Source organism: Pithys albifrons, chromosome 31 (assembly GCF_047495875.1).
Source record: "Pithys albifrons albifrons isolate INPA30051 chromosome 31, PitAlb_v1, whole genome shotgun sequence".
NCBI lineage: Eukaryota > Metazoa > Chordata > Aves > Passeriformes > Thamnophilidae > Pithys > Pithys albifrons.
In genome coordinates this window covers 1192853-1211957 of record NC_092488.1, presented here as the reverse complement: position 1 = coordinate 1211957, position 19105 = coordinate 1192853, and the positions used below count along the sequence as shown (strand labels likewise).

Below are 19105 nucleotides of genomic sequence, written 5' to 3'. Positions count from 1 at the left end.
CGGGGAAAGCCCCGGGAGAGGGAACGGGGAAAGCTCCGGGAGAGGGGACGGGGAAAGCTCCGGGAGAGGGGACGGGGAAAGCTCCGGGAGAGGGGACGGGGAGGGAAAGCTCCGGGAAGGGGAACGGGGAAAGCTCCGGGAAGGGGAACGGGGAAAGCTCCGGGAGAGGGGACGGGAAAGCTCCGGGAGAGGGAACGGGGAAAGCTCCGGGAAGGGAAACGGGGAAAGCTCCGGGAAGGGGAACGGGGAAAGCTCCGGGACACGAGACCGAAAAACGGCGTCAGCCCCGGGGCCCCCCCACGGCCCATCCGGGTCCCCGCCCGTCACTGCGCAGCCGCCGACCCCGCTTTCCACCTGGCCCCGCCCACTGCGCGATTGTCATGGCAACGGAAAGAGCAGCAAAGAGTGACGGCGGAACTGCCCAATAGGCGCTCAGGCTGGCGCAGAAATGCCCAATGAGCGCTCCGCGCTCTCCAAAGTCCCGCCCCACCGGCTCCGCCCATCGCACGCGGTCGGAACTTCCCCAAGTGCCGGGAGAGCTGCGCGGGCCGGGCAGGGACAGGGAAGGGGCCGAGGCCGGGCGGGAGCGCGGCCGCCCCGGTGCCCCGGGCGTTTTCCCCGCCGCAGCCCCCGCTCCGCCGCCGCCGCCGGGCCGGCCCTGGCGCTGGGTCGGCCCCGCGGGCTCTGCTGCTGCTGTCGAGGGCCGAGGGAGCTGCGAGCGGGGCCGGGATCGGCGCTCCGATGGTGAGTGAGGGCCTGCGGGGGACACACAGGTGGGCGGGAGGTCCCTGTGAGCCCGCAGGGAGCAGCGAGTGCCCTGCGGAGCCGCCGAGATGCTGCCCGGGCTCTGCGAGCACATGGGATCCGTGCCGGGTGAGGAGGGAGCTGCGGGACAGCTCGGGGGGTGCGGGGGCCCTGGCTGGGTGCGGGGACCCACTAAAGCCGCTCTGCCTCCCCTCTGCGCCCGGGCAGAGCAGAGAAAATCCAAGGAGGGGCTGGTGAGTTGGGATGAGGAGCAGGAGAGATCCCTCCCCGATCACCATCACAGGCAAAACAGACTCCGAGTGGGCATGTGAGTTAAATTATTACTGCCAGAATAGAATCAGCAGAAGTAGAAATGAATCCGACAAACACCTTCCCCCGCCACCCCCCCTCCTTGCCAGCTCTGCCTCCTCCCCCCTCAGCGGTGCAGGGAGCTGGGAATGGGGGTCCCAGTCAGTTGTTGGAGCCGCTGCTGAGGGAGAGGAGTTGGAGTCCTTGCCCTGCCCCCCGTGGGGTCCGTGCCACGGGAGACAGTCCTGCCCGAGCCTCTCCAGCGTGAGTCCATCCCATGGCAACAGTTCTTCCCAAAGTGCTGCCACGGGGTGACTTTTCCTCGGGGTTCAGCCCTTCAGGCACAGGCTGCTCCAGCGTGGGGCTCCCCAGGGCCACAAGTGCTGCCAGGGCCAAACCTGCTGTGGCGTGGGCTCCTCTCTGCAGGGCTCAGCAGGTCCCTGCCAGGCCCCTACTCCATGCTGGGCTTCCCCCAGGGTCACAGCCTTCTCTGGCATCCCCCTGCTCCATGTGGGCTCCTTCCCGGACTGCAGGTGACTCTGTGCCCTGTCTTGCTCCTCCCTGGCCTGCAGGTGACTCTGTGCCCTGCCCTGCTCCTCCCTGGCCTGCAGGTGACTCTGTGCCCTGTCCTGCTCCTCCCTGGGCTGCAGGTGACTCTGTGCCCTGCCCTGCTCCTCCCTGCCCTGCAGGTGACTCTGTGCCCTGCCCTGCTCCTCCCTGCCCTGCAGGTGACTCTGTGCCCTGCCCTGCTCCTCCCTGGGCTGCAGGTGACTCTGTGCCCTGCCCTGCTCCTCCCTGGGCTGCAGGTGACTCTGTGCCCTGCCCTGCTCCTCCCTGGGCTGCAGGTGACTCTGTGCCCTGCCCTGCTCCTCCCTGGGCTGCAGGTGACTCTGTGTCCTGCCCTGCTCCTCCCTGCCCTGCAGGTGACTCTGTGCCCTGCCCTGCTCCTCCCTGGGTTTCAGGGGCACAGCTGCTTCCCCAGGCACTTCCCCACGGGCTGCAGAGGAGCCTCAGCTGTGGCACCTCCAGCACCTCCTGCCCCTCCTTCTGCACTGCCCGTGGGGTCTGCAGAGCTGTTCCCACGTTCTCCCTCTGCTCTTCTCTGCCTGCAACATTCATCTACCCAAGAACTTTTGTTCCCCTTCTTCAATATGTTCTCCCCAGGGCATCACTGGTGTCTCTGCTGGGCTCGGCCTTGGCCAGTGGCAGGAGGCCCATCCTGGAGCCGGCTGGAATTGGCTCCTCCAGACCCGGGGAAGCTTTTGGGAGCTGCTCACAGAAGCCACCCCTGGACACCCCCCGCTACCAAACCCTGCCCACAGGAACCCAGTACAGGGGAAAATAAAGGAATTTTCTGTGTCCTCTTCCATAATTTGGGGAAAACGTGGAGATTCCTGTGCCCCCAGACCCACAATTGGAAAAAGTGGAAATGCTCCATGTCCTTACTTTTGGGAACACTGGAAAAATTCTGTGCCTCCAGACCCTAAATTGGGATGTTCCATGTCCCTAATTTGGGGAAAACTGGGGTGAGTTTTCCATTCCCCCTCATTCCCAAGCCTTTCCCCAGGTGTTTCCAACCCCGTGGGTGAGTCTGGGATTGCCCCAAAACCAGATATTGTCCACATGCCTTAAGATTTTCCAGGAGAACCCGCCCCATGAGCTTGGGCTGGAATTCACGAAATCTGCTTTTCTAAACCAGGTGGGTGATTTAAACATCTGCTCCCTCAGGATCTCCAGATCTCATGGATTTGGGCAGATTCCTAATGTTAAGATTGTCTTCAACCTCATCCTCTCCTGGAGTGTGCAGGGTCCTCATTCTCCTATACCTGGAGCCTTTCCCTGGGACCTGTGCAGTGGAGAGAGCAGAGAGGGGCAATAGCAGAGCTGGGGGAGTGGGTGGGGAGAGCACAGGGGGAGCCCTGGGCCCTTAAACAACAGTCCTGGAGAGAGAGAGACCCCGGCAGTCTGGGAGGAAAGACCCTCGGCACTGGGAGGCAGAGAGTCAGAAGTAGCCCCTTGGACCCCCCTGTCAACACTAAATGGGACCCCGGAGAGTGGGAACCCCCAGGACCCTCAGCAGACCAGAGAAGGGGCAGACCCAGAACACCACAGTGGGGAGCCCATAGAGGAGGAACCCCCTTGGATTCCTGGGACCCCTGGCAGCCTGGAGAGGGCAGGGACCTGGCGAGAGGAGGCCCCCAATTCATGCAGGACCCCCAGCAGCCCAGACCCAGGGACCACCATCAGCCCAAAGCAGAGAGACCAGAGAGAAGAACTCCTGGGAAGGCTTCTTTTAGGCTGAATCTTGGTGTTTTGGAGGTTTTTAGGGATACAAGATGCCCATTGACTTGTAGGGATGGATTTGGGCAGGAAGAACCCCCAAGCCAACACGCTCACACGTTGTTTTTCCCCTCTACCAGGATTTTTCCTTCCCAAACCTTAGCTGGGTGGAGAAGGAAGCTGTGAGGAAGAGGAAGATGCCCCGGGACCCCCAGGCAGGTGAGGAGGACATCAGTGCCCCTTTGCCCCTCTCTTGTGCTGCATCTTCGAGCCGAGCATCGCCCCCGGCTGCAGGACAACCCCGCTGCCGACGCCGTCCTGCCGGGGCCGGGTTTGGGGGGATGTCCTTGCCCTTCCCTGTGTCCCAGAGGCACATCCCCTGCCTGTCCTTGTTTCTTCCTGCCCCAGGCCCTGAGCTGAGCACACAGAGCACAGAGGACAAATCCCACCATCAGAACCTCGTGGCAGGGGCCGTTTTGATTGGCTCGATGGCACAGGAAGTCAGCGGGGAGGAAAAGTCACAGAGATCCTACAGGAAGAGGAGCTCGAAATGCAGCCCAGATGGCCCTGAGAAGGAAACAACCAACCTGTCTCAGGAAAGCTGCCTGAGCTTTGTCCAGCACTCTGACCTGGTGGTTCATGTTCAGTTTCACCCTGAGGAGAAGCCCTACAGGTGCTTGGAATGTGGGAGGTCCTTTAGCCAGATCTCCAGTCTCTTTTCCCACCAACAGGTACACACAGGTGAGAGGCCCTACAAGTGCTTGGAATGTGGGAAGAGGTTCAGCAAGAGCTCCCACCTCATCCGCCACCAGCTCATCCACTCTGGGGAACGACCCTACACATGTGGGGAATGTGGGAAGAGCTTCAGCAAGAGCTCCCACCTCATCTGCCACCAGCTCATCCACTCTGGGGAACGACCCTACATATGTGAGGAATGTGGGAAGTGCTTCAGGCGGAGCTCCAACCTGACCAGCCACCAGGTTATCCACACTGGGGAGAGGCCCCACACGTGTTCTGAGTGTGGGAAGACGTTTCAGAGAAGCTCAGATCTCCTCATGCATCAGCGGATACACACGGGGGAGAGGCGTTACCGCTGCACCGACTGTGGGAAGAGCTTCATCTGCAGCTCCCACCTCGTCTCGCACCGGCGCATCCACACTGGGGAGAGGCCTTACAAGTGTGGGATGTGTGGGAAGAGTTTCAGAGTCAGCTCCGGCCTCATCTCCCACCAGATGATGCACACAGGGGAACGTCCCTACAAGTGTTCAGAGTGTGGGAAGAGCTTTGGTACCAGGGGGTTTCTCGTGAGGCATCAGCAGACGCACACGGGGGAGAGGCCCTTCTGCTGCACCGACTGCGGGAAGAGCTTCTACCGCAGGTCCCACCTCGACAGCCACCAGAGCATCCACACTGAGGAGAGGCCATACAAGTGTGAGGAGTGTGGGAAGAGCTTCAAGCGAAGCACCAACCTCGTTTCCCACCGGAGCGTCCACTCTGCGGAGAGGCCACACAAGTGTGAGGAGTGTGGGAAGAGTTTCAAGCGCAGCTCCCACCTCGTTGCCCACCAGCACATCCACACTGGAGAGAAGCCTTACACGTGTGGGGAGTGTGGGAAGAGCTTCAGCCAGAGCTGGATCTTGACCCAACACCAACGGACCCACCGTTAAGGGAAGCCCTAGAAGTGCCCCAGCTGTGGGAAGACTTTCATCTGCTCCTCCATCACCCATTGGAGGACCCACATTGGGAACAGATCTGCTGACTCACATTTCCAGTGATCTTGATTGGGAAGACCCCTGGCTGGTGGTCTCCACATCCTCCTGGTTCCCTGTGGGCACTTGGGTGAACGCAAGGGGAGGAACATCCATCAGGACACAGACTGACATTGGAAAATCATTGGGAGGGGGGGATTTGTTGACTTTACACTCCAAAACATCTCACCTGTTCCATCCCATCATTTTTTCTGGTGGCATCAAGACCCCCTGATTCCACCCTAAATCCCTTCATTCCACTCAAAAGTTCTTAATTCCTCTTAAAATCTCCAGAATTTCATCCCAAATCCCACCAATTTCACCCCAAATCCCCAAGATTCCTCTAAAATCCTCTTAATTCCATGCAAAATTCCCTTAAATCTACTGAAAATTTTCCTGAATTACACCTAAAATCTTCTTAATTTCACCCAGAATTCTTTTAATTCCACCCAAAATTCCCTTAACTCCGCTCAAAATTCCCTTAATTCCACTTCAAATCTGCCTGATTTCACCCCAAGTATGACAGTGTGTGACTGCTGCAGTGGTTTCTGTGCTGGACACCCAAGGCACGGAAGGAGTCCGGACACCAGAGTGGGATGGTAGAAAAGCAATTTATTGATGTAGCACCAGACTTATATAGGGTTGCTTAGGGAAGGATCTGGAAACTGGGAAGGAACAGCAAAGGATTTGGACAAAACCAGGGGAGGAGTTTGTTGGTTCGGAGACAAGAAACCAATAGAAAAGCAGCAGTCAACCAACCAATGAAAAACAGGGATTAGGCCAAAGGTGGGAAGAGAACCCTAAGGGATTATGGGAACGAGACAACATGGATGGGATGACTAAGGGAAAAATAGAACAGGACAGCCATGTTAGAACAATTAAATGTTGGGGGGGTGATATCAGAACAACAAAATATTTGAACCTGTACAATTCCATGTGCACTATTAAACACCTGAGGTCATTAATTTACTGTCCGTCACCGGTGCTGACGGCTCTAATCCTTCCTGGTCATCATAAATCCACTGGCGGTGATATCTCTGCCACTCCTGATAGGGGAGCTGTTCTCTCACAGCTCCTCCTTTTTCTAATGCCATGAAATTAGAAACAGTATTGTGAACAAAAAGCCATTGAAAGCAACCAAAAATGCAAGGGAGGATGAGTAAGAAAAGGAATATGATAAACAAAGCAAGCAAACCAAAGAGTGCAAATTTCTTAAATGGAAGGGAGAAACCATCCAATGAAAAGTCAAACACATCATCCCAGAAGTATCCTCCTCCTGCATGATCTGCTCTACTAATTCCTGCAGCTCATTGATACAATTATGGATTGATTTGGAGTGGTCAGGAAAGTTAAGGCAGTATAAACCTTCCAATTCACTGCATCCATGGCCACTAACTAAAAGAAGGAAGTTGATGGCAGCCCGGTTTTGGAGGGTGGCCTTTTTAATCATTGGTGTGTCTAGGAGCAAACCCTCCAAAGCAAGGCTGGTGGCATTGGCCTCCTTGGCCAGCCAGTACCCGTTTGCATTAACAGGTCAAGTGCATGACGGGTGCCCATATATGGAATAATTGCACTTGCCCAAAATTTTTGCTGCGAGACCAAATGTGTGTGTCAGAGCCACAATTTTTCTGAAACTCATGGATTGGTTAAGTGGGTGCACAGGAGGACGTTTAAGGTTGATGTTCTTCTTTGCCAGAGAACACTTGTTGATTTGTTGTTTGAAAGGGGATGTATTGCACTCCATGACCTGGAGAAGGATGCTGGCTGAATCTTGCACCCAGTTTATCCTAGGTAGGGTAACTTTTCCATTGCTTTAATTTAAATGTCTTGCCCTGTAAGTCTGAAAAAATGTGCTTTTGTTTTTAATGTGATAGGAGCTTACAATTTTTGTAGGGTCAAAAATAGTAAACTTGCCCAGTGTACATGGGCCTCCATAGGCACGTTTGGGGATAACTTTCCACACTTTCAGATCAGGGATTAGAAACCTTTTAGGAGGTAAAACAACAGAGTTAGGTGGTACTCTGAACTCAACAGGAATGTACTGATGACACCAACACGAGTAATTTCTGTAAGTGTCCTTAGGGGATAGATCTGTATTTCTATGGTCAATTACATCATCCAGAACAAAATGAAAGCAGTACCTTGCAACAGGGTGTCTTGGGTTGAGATGGCAAAATGCCAACTGCCCAACACAGACTGACAGAGGCTCCCGACCCCCGACCCCCCTTCCACTGCTGAGAAAAGGGAGAAAGGAAAAAGCCTCTGGAAACTCCAACTAAATTTATGCTTCAACTAACTATATGTCTTTATACAGAAAAGAGAAAATTAAAAGAAAACTGCAGTATAACACCCACTTACACAAGTTAGAAATAACAACAGTTTTCTACCTCCCACCAAAACTGGATTTCATTGCTCCAGATCCATAAAATACTCTAAAAGACACCGAGCAAGGCAAAAGAGACCCGGGAAGGCCAAAGAGAGAGCAAAACAATAAAATGTTTCCACTGCCCTGAAACTAAAACAAAATAGGATGTAGCAGCAGCAGGAGCAAGTCCCAGCACAGCAGGACACACGTCCTGCCTCCACTGCAGACATGATGGAACCGAACAAGCCACTCCTACACCGGCTCCTCCACTTTAAGATGGTGTCGGAATATGGTGTGGGATACGACTGGCTAGAAGAAGTCAGCTGTTAGTTAGCTCAGCCCAGCTCAAGTCAGCCAACAGGCCCAGGCCTAGCCTGAAATCCAAAGCCTAAATTTAGGCTTACCTAGCTAAGCCCATAACAAAATTTCTAATGGATCAGGAAAGTCACATACGCAGGTAAATTTAAGAGGTTTCAGTCCAGGGTTAGGAGCATTGCAAGTAGCAATGGGATTATTGAAATGCTCCAGGTCATCACAAAAAGTCATATAGAGTCACAAGAACTCATGCCAGTTGGGATACTCCCATGGGAGAGAAATTAAAGATGTTTTAGAAGGGTTAGCAGGATCAGAAGTTGATGGGCAAAGAGAGTTTGATCCAATAGACTTAGCAAGAGAATACCAGCTATTTTCATGCTGGGAAATGAACCAGGGGCCTGGAACTTGAGGAGTAGGTGTGAGAGGAGGCCAAGGCCACAACAGCTCTTGACAGGCAGTGGGCAGTGACAAAAGGATAACTAGAGCTGTGATGACATAAATCAGTTGTCTCAAGTGGTTTCTCCAGAGCGTGGCAAGGGATGATTTCCTTGATGCAGTTTCACGCATCCCGAGAGTATCCATTGTGGGCTGGACCCTGTGGAGACACAGCCATGCCCTCTCCCCCAGGTGATGAGGGGGACAGGGCCGACCCATTCTCCAGTTAATAAATCTATATAAATAGCTTTTGCCTTTGTTATTTTTCCTTCAGTTTTAGACTCAAAATGTCGTTGTATGGGGAGAGATCTCTCTCTACCCTATTAAGAAAGTGAAGTACCTGTAGGGCCTTACTGATTTTCTCTTGAGGTGTAAGCCTCACTGTGGCATTTTGTTGTTTCTTTAGCATATTTTTAAGCGGTTGATGTGCACACACAGTTGTGCCTTACCCTTGTGGAGAATGAGGGATTCCAGTGCTATGGGTGATCCTCCAGAAATTAAAGAATTCTTTCAAAGATTGCGAGACATAAGCTGGGCCATTGTCTGTTTTTATTTTTCTAGGAATGCCAAAGATCAAAATAGCTGTTAAAAATGTCTTTTGGCATCCCCAGCCTTTTCTCCTGCATGGGCCGGAGCCACTCTCAGCCCGGAACATCTGTCTGTCGACACAGGTCTGTATTTCAGCTTCCTGAAAAGCAGATAGGGGGTGACGTCCGACTGCCAAAGGTTGAGGGGAGTGATCCCTCTGGGATTCCCTCCTTCGGGTGGTACAGCAGTTACTCTTTGGCAGTGGGAACACACAGAGACAATAGGCCATGTCTGAGAGGCACTAAGATGAAATGATTTCTGTAAAGACCTGGCGTTTTGGTGGAAGAACTCGTGAGCACCCCTTGCTTTTTCGAAATTATTTGGAACTACCACTGTTGGCACCATTGCCAAATCATTTGCAAAGTTCTCCGCCATTCTGTTCCCTTCCATAATTGGTCCTGGGAGGGATGTGTAGGAATGGACATGTATAATGTGAAGGGGAATCTTTCTGGTTGAATTTTATAAAGCAAATTTCCAAATCAATGAAGCAAAGTTTGGTTAGTAACCTCCTTTAGATACGAGTTTTCTGTTCTTGATACTATTCTCACTACATACCCCACATCAGAAACAGTATTTAAGGGCTCTGAAAATAGTTGAAATGCCCAAACTGCAGCTGACAGTTCAGCTGTCTGAGAGGACCCCTGATCCTGATGAATATCCTTCTTCCACTCCTGTCCTTCCTTCCATGCTGCCACCCCTTGGCAGGTCCTCCCAGAGCCATCAGTAAAAACTGTTCTTGCCTTACTTAGTGGAGTAGGTGAATAATTATTTTTTAATCTTGGTTGTGTAGCTGCTAAAAACTGAAGAAAGGGAACAGAAGGAAGAAGAGTTACTAATTGTCCAGAGAAATCTGCCATGGAGACCTGAAAATCAATAGCATGTAAATTAAAATACTGCAATTGAGACTTGAAAAGAGGAATACAGATAGATCCAGAATTCTTCCAGAGAGCTCCCAAAGCCACAGTCTGCCTTTATGGCAGACCTTGGCAAGCACCTCTGGGTAGGTGGTGATAGTTTTTTGAAACTGAAAACTGAGAAATATCCATACCCATAACCAAAATTTTTTTCTCTGAAATCACCTTGTCCAATAACTGCAAATGTTTGTTTTGGTCCATGGAAGACAAGCAAACAAGCAGATTTCCCAATTATTTTCCTCATGCATTGGTATTTGTTAAGTTTCTTGTTCATTTCTTTTAATATAACAAGCACTTCTCTTGTAAGGTGACGTGGGGAATTTCAGTCTGCATCTCCCTTGAGTAATTGAAAAAGGGGTGCCAATGCATCGGTGCTTAGACTGAGAATAGGCCGAATCCAATTTACTTGTCCCAGAAATGACTGAAGGTCATTAAGTGTCCAGACTCCTGGTGACATTGGAATAAGTTTCCCAAGGAAGTCAGGAAGTCTCCAGAACTATTCAGGTGGGGTCTAGAAGTAGCTCTTTAGGATATGATTTAGGGATGATTATGGTGGTTCTGGGTTCACAGTTGGACTGGAAGATCAGTAAAGGGCTCATCCAACCTTGATAATTCTGTGATTCCGTGACCTGCCATCAATGTTTCCAGGTTTGGGCTCCAACAATATCCTGGGGATGTTTTTTTCTCAGTTGTGTCCCGCAGTGGGACCCATTAGCACTACAAGAAACTTCACAGTTTGAATCTGACTTTAGTTTCTCAAGAGGATCCTGCAACTTTCCTCAAGGACTGATGTTCAGGGACTCAGCACCAACACCCCCCAGAGAGTCATGAAATGCCCTGGGCTGTTGCTGTGCTGCTGAGCTGGGCCGGGCTCCTGGCACACAGGGAGCTCCTGGCAAGCGGGCAGTGCTGCAGAGAGACAGCTCTGCCCAGGAGCAGCTCCTGTGCACAGCCCAGCAGGGCTCAGGGCACTGCCTGCAGACACCCAGGGCACAGCAGAGAAGTGAGAGGGAAGTTAAACACAGTTTGGAAGAAGACAGAGGAGTACTTGCTTATATCTCACTAGAGGAGAAATTATCACTCTGAAACAGTCAAACTTTCAGGAGGATAAACTTCAGTTCCTGGAGGGATCTCCTAAACTGGCACATCCTGCAGCTTTTAGGACCTTTCTGGAGGACTCTCACAGTTCCTCCAGTGCAGAGGAGGTGGCCACACAGCAGAGCTGGGTTTGCCTCCTGCACCATCCGAGGGACAGAGCAAGGCAATCCCTGTCCCCATTGTGTGCTGCAGGTCTGTGAAGGTGGGTGTGCAGCCACGGGGGCCCAGGGCTGTGGTGCAGAGCAGGGTCCTGCAGCCCAGGGTGCTGTGCTGGGGCAGGGACTCTGCTGCCTGCCAGGGTCAGCTCTCAGCCAGCCCGGGGAGCTGCTCACAGGCCTGGGGAGAAGCTGTGGGAGGAAGGAGCAGCCCTGAGCAGGGCAGGGTCCTGCTGCTGAGAGGGTGCTGTGTGGGTCAGGGCTGCTCACAGCTCCAGATCTGCCTGGGGACTGCTCTGGAGGACACTTCCCGAGAACAAGGTAAGTCAGGGATTACTGTAATGATAAGAAGTTTTCCTGAGTGCGCTTTCAGTCTCCTCCTTGGAGCAGAGTAAGATTGTTGGGGGATGAGAGAAGCAGAATAAAAGTTGTAGTCACAGAATCTTCTGGATTGGAAGGGACACACCAGGACCATCCACACAATGTTTGAACATGTACTGAGACTGCTGATGTGTAACTCTGAGTCAGTCTGTCTTCTGGGATCCTCCTGAAGTGCCTCAGCTATGGACAGCACCAGGATCACCTTTCCTGGGCCCATCAGGGTTGTTGTGACCTGCCCTTTCCCACCTGCAAAGAGAACATGCCCCAGGCAGTGCCCTGCAGACAGGCAGGTTTCTGTAGGGTTGGGGTGAGTGCACAGAGGGTGGGATGGGACTGGGAGTGCTGAGAGGGAAAAGGCACCTGCCAGGAGGAAAATGTCCAGGCAGCAGGGATATGATCAGGGAATGAAGGGGAGCTAAAAGGAGAACTGCTGTGGGAAGGAGGGCACTGTTGGTGTCTGTGAGGTGGCACAGCTGGGTCAGGGTAACACTGCCCTCAGTGCCTGCTGTCTCTGCCCTGGCCTCTCAGAGAAGGCACCACAATATTTTTCCTTCTTTCTCCACTACTCTGATACTGTTCTTGTCTTGTTCTCTCAGTGAGGCTCTGGGATTTGCAGCATCTGAGTCAGGCACTGCCCTTGTGATTCCTGTCATGCAGGTGTGTCCTTAGGAATGCAATGTTAAAGCTTTCCTCTAACCTGTGGGCTGTGTGCAGTGTGTGTGACAGGGGAATGAGCTGACTCTCCCTTAATGAGCCACCATCCCCAGGGCACTCAGGGATCTCCTTGTCATGTCCTTCCAAGCACTGAGCTGCCCTCCTGGTTGCAAATCTCTCCTACAGCGTATTTGTGCTACCAGAATTCCCCATGGAGAAGCACAGAGATGTTATAACTGAGGAAACACTGTTGGGTTTGTCAAATGAACTGTGTCTTTGGCAGAATTGATTCTTCCCCAAAGACCTTAAGAAAGGCTGAGACATTCAGTGATCCCTCTGCTCTCAGCAGGGTCTGGTTTCTTCTCAGGGTAACATGGAGGAGGTGATTGTCCTCTGATCCCCAAAGGTGCAAAGACAGGGCAGTGGGGAAGAAGACTGTCCAGTTCTTTACCTTGCCCTGAGCTACAGGAATCCCTTTACCTCCCAGACCTGGCTGTGGCTCATTCTGTGTGCAGCAGAAATGCTGGAGATTTCTGTCCTCAGAGATCCAGGCATGGAAAGTGGCCAGGAAAAGTATTCCCTAAATCCCCTTCCTGCCATCCCTGTCCTTAAGAACTGAGAGTGTAGATGCTAATAAGTTTTCTGCATTAGGAATGATTCCATCTGACAAATCCAGAATATGCCACATGTCCCCAAAGGCACCGCAGTGGGGCAGGGATGGCTTCTCCAGAGCCCACACACACAGGCCTGGCTGCTCTTGGCACACTCAGACAGCCAAAAGGGAGCTCAAGTCAGGGACTGAGATGAGGGTTTTCCTCAGAGAAGGAACAAGGGTGGTTGAGACAAAGGGGGACAGTCTACAGGAAATGGCACCAGTTTAGCTCGAAGCAGCCTGTGCTGACTTGTCCCTGTCTTTTTCTCCATCAACAGGTCCCCATATGCAGAGGCAGCAAATGTTCAACAGCAGCTCCATCAGCCACTTCCTCCTCCTGCCATTGGCAGACACGCGGCAGCTGCAGCTCCTGCTCTTGTGGCTCTTCCTGGGCATCTTCCTGGCTGCCCTCCTGGGCAACGGCCTCATCATCAGCGCCGTAGCCTCTGACCACCACCTGCACACCCCCATGCACTTCTTCCTGCTCAACCTGTCCCTCACAGACCTGGGCTCCATCTGCACCACTGTCCCCAAGGCCATGCACAACTCCCTCTGGAACATCAGAACCATCTCCTATAAGGGATGTGTTGCACAGGTCTTTCTGATTTTCCTCGTAGTTGGAGTACAGTTTTCCCTCCTCACCATCATGTGCTACGACCGCTACGTTGCCATCTGCAAACCCCTGCACTACGGGACCCTCCTGGGCAGCAGAGCTTGTGCCCACATGGCAGCAGCTGCCTGGACTACTGGGGTTTTTTATGGTGTCCTGCACACAATCAATACATTTTCCATGCCCTTATGCCATGGCAATGCCCTGGGGCAGTTCTTCTGTGAAGTGCCCCAGATCCTCAAGCTCTCCTGCTCACACTCCTACCTGAGAGAACTTGGGCTTCTTCTGGTTAGTGGGGCGTTTATTGTGGGATGTTTCATTTTCATAGTTTTCTCCTATGTGCAGATCTTCAGGGCTGTGCTGAGGATCCCCTCTGAGCAGGGACGGCACAAAGCCTTTTCCACGTGCCTCCCTCACCTGGCTGTGGTCTCCCTGTTTCTCAGCACTGCCTTCTGTGCCTACCTAAAGCCCCTTTCTCTCTCCTCCCCAGCCCTGGACCTGATCCTGGCAGTTCTGTACTCGCTGCTGCCTCCAATAGTCAACCCCTTCATCTACAGCCTGAGGAACCAAGAACTCAAGGATGCTGTGAAGAAAAAGATGACTGGATGCTTTTCAGCAACCAGACACTGCTTGCTTTCCTCTGTCAATGGTCTGTAGTTTATGTCATGAGAGATGAAGTCTGTCCTCATTTATAATTGTTTTTTCCCTTTCTAATATTATTGTCTTCAATTATATTTCATTATTAACTTCATTCTACTATTTAGCTCCCCCATTTTCTGTGACCCAGCCCAGGAATTCCTCTGGGCACCCCCCCATAGGGGCTGTTCCCCACCCTGGATGCTCCTGCCCTGGGCTGGGGCTGCACAGGGGGTTGTGGGACCAACTGTGGGGCAGTGGGGCTTAAGAGGCCACAGAGTCACTGCCAGGGGGTGGGAGCAAGGCCAGGCACAGACAAGGAATTCCTGGGCATGGCCTGAGCTGTGCATGTGGAACTGTGGGTAAGGCAAAGCTCACCTGGAGTTGGTGGCTGCAGGAAAAGTCAAGAGCCAAAAGAGCCTCAGTGGCTGTACTGGAGACCAAGGCTGAAGGAGGGAAATGCTGGGCTGCTGTGGGATGGGGAGGGGGATTTAATTCCAGCAGACACTGCTGTGGTGCTGAGGGACTCCATGGCTTCTCTGCCTGAGTCTTTACTGGAAAGGTCTCTCAGGCCTCTGTGCTCAGGGAAAGCTTGAGGGAGGAGGAGAGCCCATCTTGGCAGGAACCTCCTGCAATGCCAGAGGACAAATGGCAGTGTGTGCCCCTGCAGGGGCCTCCCCTGGCCATGGCACAGGCTGGGAGCTGCCTGGCTGGGAGCAGCCCTGTAAGGCAGCTGTGGGTGGGCAGGAGCTGGGCAGGAGGCAGCCGTGTGCCCTGGCAGCAAGGGAGGCCAGGAGCACCCTGGGCTGTGTGACCAGCACAGCAAGGACGTGGGTCATCCAGGTTGCTGAGGCTGAGGAAAGCTGAGGAAACTGCTGTGGTGTTTAGAAATGTTACTGTGTTTATTTTTTCTCTGGGCAATGAAGGGACTGTGCCTCTAAGCATCACCAGTTCCCAACCTCCCAAAGAACACAAACCTGATGAGTTTTGGTTCCTACTTCAGTGGCACTTGGCTCTCCCTCCATGCTCAGAGCACAGAGCTCCCTTTTCTCACAAAGTTCTTGGAAATGAAGAGACTGAGGACACAGGACAGGCTGTGGGGATCAGTTGCAGAGCATTGCCAGGGACTGGGGGTACTTGTGACCCCAGTGCAGGACCTGGCACTTGGCCATGTTCAACCACATCCAGGTGTCCTGGGCCCATTGATCCAGCCTGTCCAGAGCCCTCTGCAGAGCCTTCCTGCCCTCCAGCAGGTCAGCAATCCCCCTCAGCCTGGTGTGATCTGCAAACTGACTAAGGGTGCACTCAATGCCCTTGTCAAGGTCGTTTATAACAATAATTGAACTAAGCTGACCCCAACACTGAGCCCTGGGAACACCCATCCATGTAACTTGATTCCCCCCCACTCCCTTGGCTTGATCATCCAGCCAGATTTTTACCCAGTAAAGAGATGCTGCAGAAAATGTTTGATTAAGTTCCTGGAACCCCAGAATATTTGGGATTAGAGCATTGCTGATGCCCAGAGCAATTCTTATCCCCTCTCAACAAACACACTCCTCCAGGTGCCACCCTTGTCTCTTGGGAAACACAAAGGGATTGGACGGGAGTGTTTCACTGACAACAAGGAGAATTTTGGATGGGTACCTTTACACACACAGATATTGTGTCCACTCATCCCTGCCTGTGAGTGTGTGTGAATTGAGTGTGGTGTGAATGTTGTTATTGTGACTCTGTAGTTGAGTCACTGTTAAAATTCTTTATCAATGCTATTGAATCACTTGAAAACTGTTTAATTTGTAAGTGATTGAGTGCTACTAACTGCTTTTGCCCCCTTTTTGATCCAAACCCTTTGTACCCCGGTCCTCTTGGATCTCAAGTGCCTCTGTAAATCATTGCCTTTCACAAAAAAATGTATTTCTCATGAAGTCCACTTTGAAATCTTCCTCCTTAGCTAAACTCCAAAACAACTTCAATTGTTAAAGCCTTGAAGTCTTGAACACAATTTTAAAACAGAGAAAGAAATTGTTTTTCAGTGTTTTAATGAGCCCCACAGTGCATTTGGAGACGAGTCCATAATCCTGAGGTGCTGAGAGAAGATTGAGGAAGCTGTTCAAGAAGTCAGAAGCAAAACTTCAAGTGCCTTGAAGCATCAACGGGCCCCATTGAAGGCAGGGACTGGCAAAGCCTCTCTAGGGACTCCTTAGAGTAGATCCTTGGAGGCCCTGATTGCAGGGAGACAAAGGCTCTGTGCAGGCACCTGGAAAGCTGAGGAAAACCCGGGTTTATTTGTGGAGCACAAAGGCCAAGCCCTGAGCCCCAGGCCCTGGGACAGCAGGTCCTGTCCCTCACTGGTGGCTCAGGGCTGTTTGTGGGGCAGTGGGATGTAAGGGGGAGGAAAAACAAATGTCAGAAACTGTGCAACATCTCTCAGACTCCTCAGGGAGGGGTGAGGCAGAAAGAAAGTCCAAATCTTCCAAAGAAAGTTCCTTCTGATGGCCTCAGTGGCAGAGGCACCTGCCAGAGCCCAGAGGACAAAGCCCTGCGTGCCTTTGTGCTTTCAAGCCCTGCCAGAGCCCTTGGCCATAAAGTAAGAAATGTCAGTTTTTGAGCTCCCCAGGTTCCGACACGAAAATCAAAGACGTAACCTCCATAGGAGTGTGGTCAGTGTTCTGATTTATTGTTTACATTATACACACACATACTGCATATTCTCTGAGTCCACAAATAGTTCAGGAATATCATTGGTCAGTGGCTAGGGCGTGCTACCAGCCGGATTGGGACTTTTCTCAAAACTATGCCCTTTTCTATCAATGTGTTTACCTGCTTCTCCCAACAGCTGCCACATTCTTTCTATTGTTCACTGCTCCTCTTGAAGCAGGCTCAGGGATAAAGGGGCCCCATTTCCCTCTCCATGGCCTGGGCTGTGCACAAGAACTTCTAAGTTCAAATTTCTTCCAACAAATCCCCTTTTTTCTTTTTGCACAGCTCAGGCCTGGTTGACTGACTTTACCATCAGCCGTTTTATACAACCTGAGGCACAGCGAAGCACAAGCAAGCAGATTAAAATAGTAGCTAAACACACAACACTTTGCTTAAGTGAATCTTGTAACCACCCGGTAATGCCCAACGATTTCAGCCAATCACTGAAAGGAGAAGTTGAAACTGTCAGTTATTTGAAACCTTCTTGCAACTGCTCAAGGCTTTTATGTATAGATTGGGAATGATCAGATAGATTCATGCAACACATTCTTTCAAAGTCTTTGCACCCATGTCCTTGAGCTAACAGCAGGAAGTCTGTGGTCGCCCTATTTTGCAGGACTGCAAGCCTGACGCCATCTACATCAGTGGTCAATTCTGAAAGGACTTTGGATGTTATGTTTAGTTCTTTCGCAGTCCAGCAAGCCAATTGTCCAATTACCCGTAAAGAGTTTGCAGTGCCTATTCCAGATATTATTGATGTGATGATATTGATGGGAGTGCTCCAAAAGGCTACTCTGCTATCACAGGTTGGCCCTGGTTGTTATACTGATCGTTTACTACGTAATGCTTTGGTGTGATTCCATAAGGTGTTGTTCAGCATTTGAGCTATGGCAGGCTTGAACAGAGTAAGTTCACTTAGATAGCAAGGGCCTCCAACTGGATTACTGGGGATACCAGGCCATGCTCTATCTCCACAAATTAAAGCAGACCTTCTGGCAAGGCTAGACCCATAGTGTTATTCCCCCAAACATCAGAGTACAGACATTTTGGAGGACAGTAGCTGTTCTCTCAAACCTCTCTATAGACAGAGGACCTCTGTGATACTGTCTGCACAGATGACAATTGAGCTTTACTGGACTTCAGTAGGGCAGCAGTCTTTTTATTTCCCTTGAACAGCACAGCTCCAAAACTTGGGGGTGCTGATGCCATGAGGTCTAACTCCTGGGGTTCTGCTATGGCTCTATTTAATGACATAATTAACACGCCTTGCCACCAAGCAGTGTAATTGTACGCAGACATTGGTTTGGTGGCCTTGGCTGTGGCATCACTCATTGTGCACAGCGTGTCATTCCTTACATATCCCTTAATTTGGGGCAAATGTTGGGACTCCTATCAGGCAGGACCTAAACGGGTCTCCGGGTGTGGCCATCAAAAGACAAAAGGAATCTTCTCCAGTCTCCTTAGCAATAGTAACCCAAATGCTGTTATTAGGCTCTATTTTGTGAAGGATTGAGGCTGTACCAGGACTAACTAACACACACAGCAGACATATACAACAGAAGCAACTGACAATTTCCTTACCCATTGCGTCTAAAAACAAACTCACTTCAACTATTCTAATTAGGATATTACAGGAAGTTGTGGATGCACTATAGAACTTAGACAGGCTATTCCCAAAACACTCTTCACAGAGGCTACCCTGGATGGCAACCGTTACCAGATGCTGAATTCCCACACTCCACCCTGTCCCCTATGACCAAGGATCTTATACAGTCACAGCACGAGGATTCCACTCGAGGGGCTTAGTAGAGCCGTGGGTTCGGTCACGTCCAGCTGCCGTCCTCCTCGTTGTCGCTGGGAGTGTGAACAGGCTCATCCGAAGATGGGGCAGCAGGAGCAGATCGAGCAGCTCGAGTCCATCTGCAGGGCATTTAAATTCTTCAGGTAGTTCTTCGGCCTTTTAAAGACACATTCATCAGTCATCACAAACATCAGAGAATAGATACACACACACACACAGTCATTCTGACAATTTTCCCTTTTAGTAATTGTGCCATAAAATATAGCAACAACAGCTTTCTGCAGGGCCCTTGCAGAAGACCAGTTGCACTTGGTGTTAACTGCAGCACAAGTGTCACAATTGCAAAAAATCTCCAATTTAGTTTTCACTATAGATAAAAACTTTTTAGTTATAATCCATCTATAGTCCATTTTGAAGCAATTTGTTTAGCTACTTTTATTTATCATTCACTCTATTATTTAGTCTGTCTTTCACTGTTACTGTCACTCCTCTCCCCCTTTTATTTTTAGAACAAGTAACTTAAATGCTGCTCTATTTGCAATGTAGCAAGGCTAACTCTAAATAGGAAAAGTGCCAGTTAACAACACAGTCAAAGCTATAAATGTAACCTTACTTTAATGACTTAAACCTTTACCAAATTAACATTACTCTGCTAACTCAATTAACACCCTAACTCTTAACTTATTCTGCTTAACATCTTAACCCTTTAACAAAGTAAAA

At 51.1% G+C, this 19105-nt stretch overlaps 2 protein-coding genes across 2 annotated transcripts; both read left to right on the top strand.

Moving 5' to 3' along the window:
- Positions 1-567: 567 nt before the first annotated feature.
- Positions 568-8592, top strand: LOC139684019 (zinc finger protein 436-like). The gene is made up of 3 exons (XM_071579627.1): positions 568-744; positions 3474-3552; positions 3742-8592. The coding sequence occupies exons 1-3, from the start codon at positions 742-744 to the stop codon at positions 4998-5000; spliced, it is 1341 nt and encodes a 446-aa protein (XP_071435728.1). The 5' UTR covers positions 568-741; the 3' UTR covers positions 5001-8592.
- LOC139684106 (olfactory receptor 14C36-like) lies at positions 7675-14095 on the top strand. The gene is made up of 2 exons (XM_071579706.1): positions 7675-7771; positions 13142-14095. The coding sequence occupies exons 1-2, from the start codon at positions 7675-7677 to the stop codon at positions 13903-13905; spliced, it is 861 nt and encodes a 286-aa protein (XP_071435807.1). The 3' UTR covers positions 13906-14095.
- The last annotated feature ends 5010 nt before the right edge of the window (positions 14096-19105 follow it).

Bases quoted from the DNA above. Each gene is read 5' to 3' on its own strand.
- LOC139684019 (XM_071579627.1), top strand. The intron at 3,553-3,741 runs GTGAGGAGGACA...TTCCTGCCCCAG, and splicing joins GCCCCGGGACCCCCAGGCAG to GCCCTGAGCTGAGCACACAG.
- LOC139684106 (XM_071579706.1), top strand. From the start codon at position 7,675: ATGATGGAACCGAACAAGCCACTCCTACACCGGCTCCTCCACTTTAAG. The intron at 7,772-13,141 runs GTTAGTTAGCTC...TGTCCCTCACAG, and splicing joins CTGGCTAGAAGAAGTCAGCT to ACCTGGGCTCCATCTGCACC.